We start from the raw sequence: 2,500 nt of genomic DNA on the forward strand, positions 1-2,500 counted from the left end.
CGGTGGCTAAGTTAGCGTGGGAGAGGGGAGTGGTTTATGGGGCGTGGACAATGGCGTTGTCTCCAACCTACATTTTAGAGGCCCTACTCTTGGCCACAGAGACTAAATGTTGCTGTTTTAAAAGCTAGTTTCCTGCAATTAAACAATAATAAAATCATAAAATTTAAACATTTTAAAAAAAGCAGTTTTACACCTAATTTCCATTTTACCATGACTTCTGCTGTCTGAGTGACTCAAACGTTATAAATCGAAATGGAGGCCCCATGCCTCGACATTTTGGGAATTTTAGATTCTCCCCCGACTGTCGAGTTTCTATTTTGGTTGGTTTTTAGTTCTCAAACATGATCTTACTTAAAAAAATATATACATCTCCATGATCTTTTCTACATATTTGATATCTAGTTTAAGTCGTATTTACAGTTTACACTGAAAACGTTTAACCATCCCTTAAAATATTTTAAATATTTACATAAATAAATAATAATAATAAATAAATAACTCATTATTAGGGGAAACACTGCACACACAGCTACCAGAATCAGAGAGTGTTTATGAGAGAAGCAGATCCTTACTGACTACAGGGGAACCCTCGTACGTCAGGTCTGGGCTGGTGCCTCTTTAAGTGTTTACTCAGACCAGAGGCTCGGTGGAACGACCTCCCACACTGGGTACAGAGATACTTAGATTCACCTGGAAGACATTTAACAGGGATACTTAGATTCACCTGGAAGACATTTAACAGGGATACTTAGATTCACCTGGAAGACATTTAACAGGGATACTTAGATTCACCTGGAAGACATTTAACAGAGATACTTAGATTCACCTGGAAGACATTTAACAGAGATATTTAACAGGGATATTTAACAGAGATATTTAACAGAGATATTTAACAGAGATATTTAACAGAGATACTTAGATTCAATTGGAAGATATTTAACAGGGATTTGACCATAAGATTTCTGAATCAAACTAGAGGTAACTGCCAAAATAAAAGGAACCACTTGAGTAAATGAGAGATACAGAAGTATATTGAACTTGTGCTTCCACACAGTTGTGGTTTCTTTGTTAATAAAGCAATGAACATCCCATCATGCTTAGGGTCATGTATAAAAAGTTGCCCATTGTTTAGGCTACCATGGACAAAAGAAGAGATCTCAGTGACTTTGACAGAAGAGTCTGAAAGGAGCATAGGGGGGCTCTGATTTGATTAGAGAGGGGTCTGAAAGGAGCATATGGGGGGGGGCTCTGATTTGATTAGAGAGGGGTCTGAAAGGAGCATAGGGGGCTCTGATTTGATCAGAGAGGGGTCTGAAAGGAGCATAGGGAGGGGGGGCTCTGATTTGATTAGAGAGGGGTCTGAAAGGAGCATAGGGGGGGGGGGGGCTCTGATTTGATCAGAGAGGGGTCTGAAAGGAGCATAGGGGGGCTCTGATTTGATCAGAGAGGGGTCTGAAAGGAGCATGGGGGGGGCTCTGATTTGATCAGAGAGGGGTCTGAAAGGAGCATAGGGGGGGCTCTGATTTGATCAGAGAGGGGTCTGAAAGGAGCATAGGGGGGCTCTGATTTGATTAGAGAGGGGTCTGAAAGGAGCATAGGGGGGCTCTGATTTGATCAGAGAGGGGTCTGAAAGGAGCATAGGGGGGCTCTGATTTGATTAGAGAGGGGTCTGAAAGGAGCATAGGGGGGGGCTCTGATTTGATCAGCTCCATTTGGCTCAGAAGTGTGACATGTGTAAGGTACACTGTAATGTATAGACAGACCTGTGTGAATACTGGCATCTTGAGGATAATGTACCCGTGTGAATACTGGTGTCTGAGGATAATGTTGTACCTGTATGAATACTGGTGTCTGAGGATAATGTTGTACCTGTATGAATACTGGTGTCTGAGGATAATGTACCTGTGTGAATACTGGCATCTTGAGGATAATGTACCTGTGTGAATACTGGCATCTTGAGGATAATGTACCTGTGTGAATACTGGCGTCTGAGGACAATGTACCTGTGTGAATACTGGTGTCTGAGGATAATGTTGTACCCGTGTGAATACTGGTGTCTGAGGATAATGTTGTGCCTGTGTGAATACTGGTGTCTGAGGATAATGTTGTACTTGTGTGCATACTGGTGTCTGAGGATAATGTCGTACCTGTATGAATACTGCTGTATGAGGATAATGCTGTACCTGTGTGAATACTGGTGTCTGAGGATAATTCTGTACCTGTGTGAATACTGGTGTCTGAGGATAATTCTGTACCTGTGTGAATACTGGTGTCTGAGGATAATGTTGTACCTGTATGAATACTGGTGTCTGAGGATAATGTTGTACCTGTATGAATACTGGTGTCTGAGGATAATGTTAACCCGTGTGAATACTGGTGTCTGAGGATAATGTTGTACCTGTACGAATACTGGTGTCTGAGGATAATGTTGTACCTGTGTGAATACTGGTGTCTGAGGATAATGTTGTACCCGTGTGAATACTGGTGTCTGAGGATAATG

The 2,500-nt window shown here is 42.0% G+C and overlaps 1 protein-coding gene across 1 annotated transcript in view; it reads right to left on the reverse strand.

Annotated features, from left to right (window-relative positions):
* The window catches only part of LOC115126456 (zinc finger and BTB domain-containing protein 11-like), a 41,356-nt gene that overhangs the window by 16,804 nt on the left and 22,052 nt on the right, over positions 1-2,500 (reverse strand). Inside the window, 1 exon segment of the mRNA XM_065009366.1 lies at positions 573-690. Within this exon segment, the coding sequence (XP_064865438.1) occupies positions 573-690 (118 nt within the window).

The sequence above is a fragment of the Oncorhynchus nerka genome, linkage group LG24 (genome assembly GCF_034236695.1).
Source record: "Oncorhynchus nerka isolate Pitt River linkage group LG24, Oner_Uvic_2.0, whole genome shotgun sequence".
Classification (NCBI taxonomy): domain Eukaryota; kingdom Metazoa; phylum Chordata; class Actinopteri; order Salmoniformes; family Salmonidae; genus Oncorhynchus; species Oncorhynchus nerka.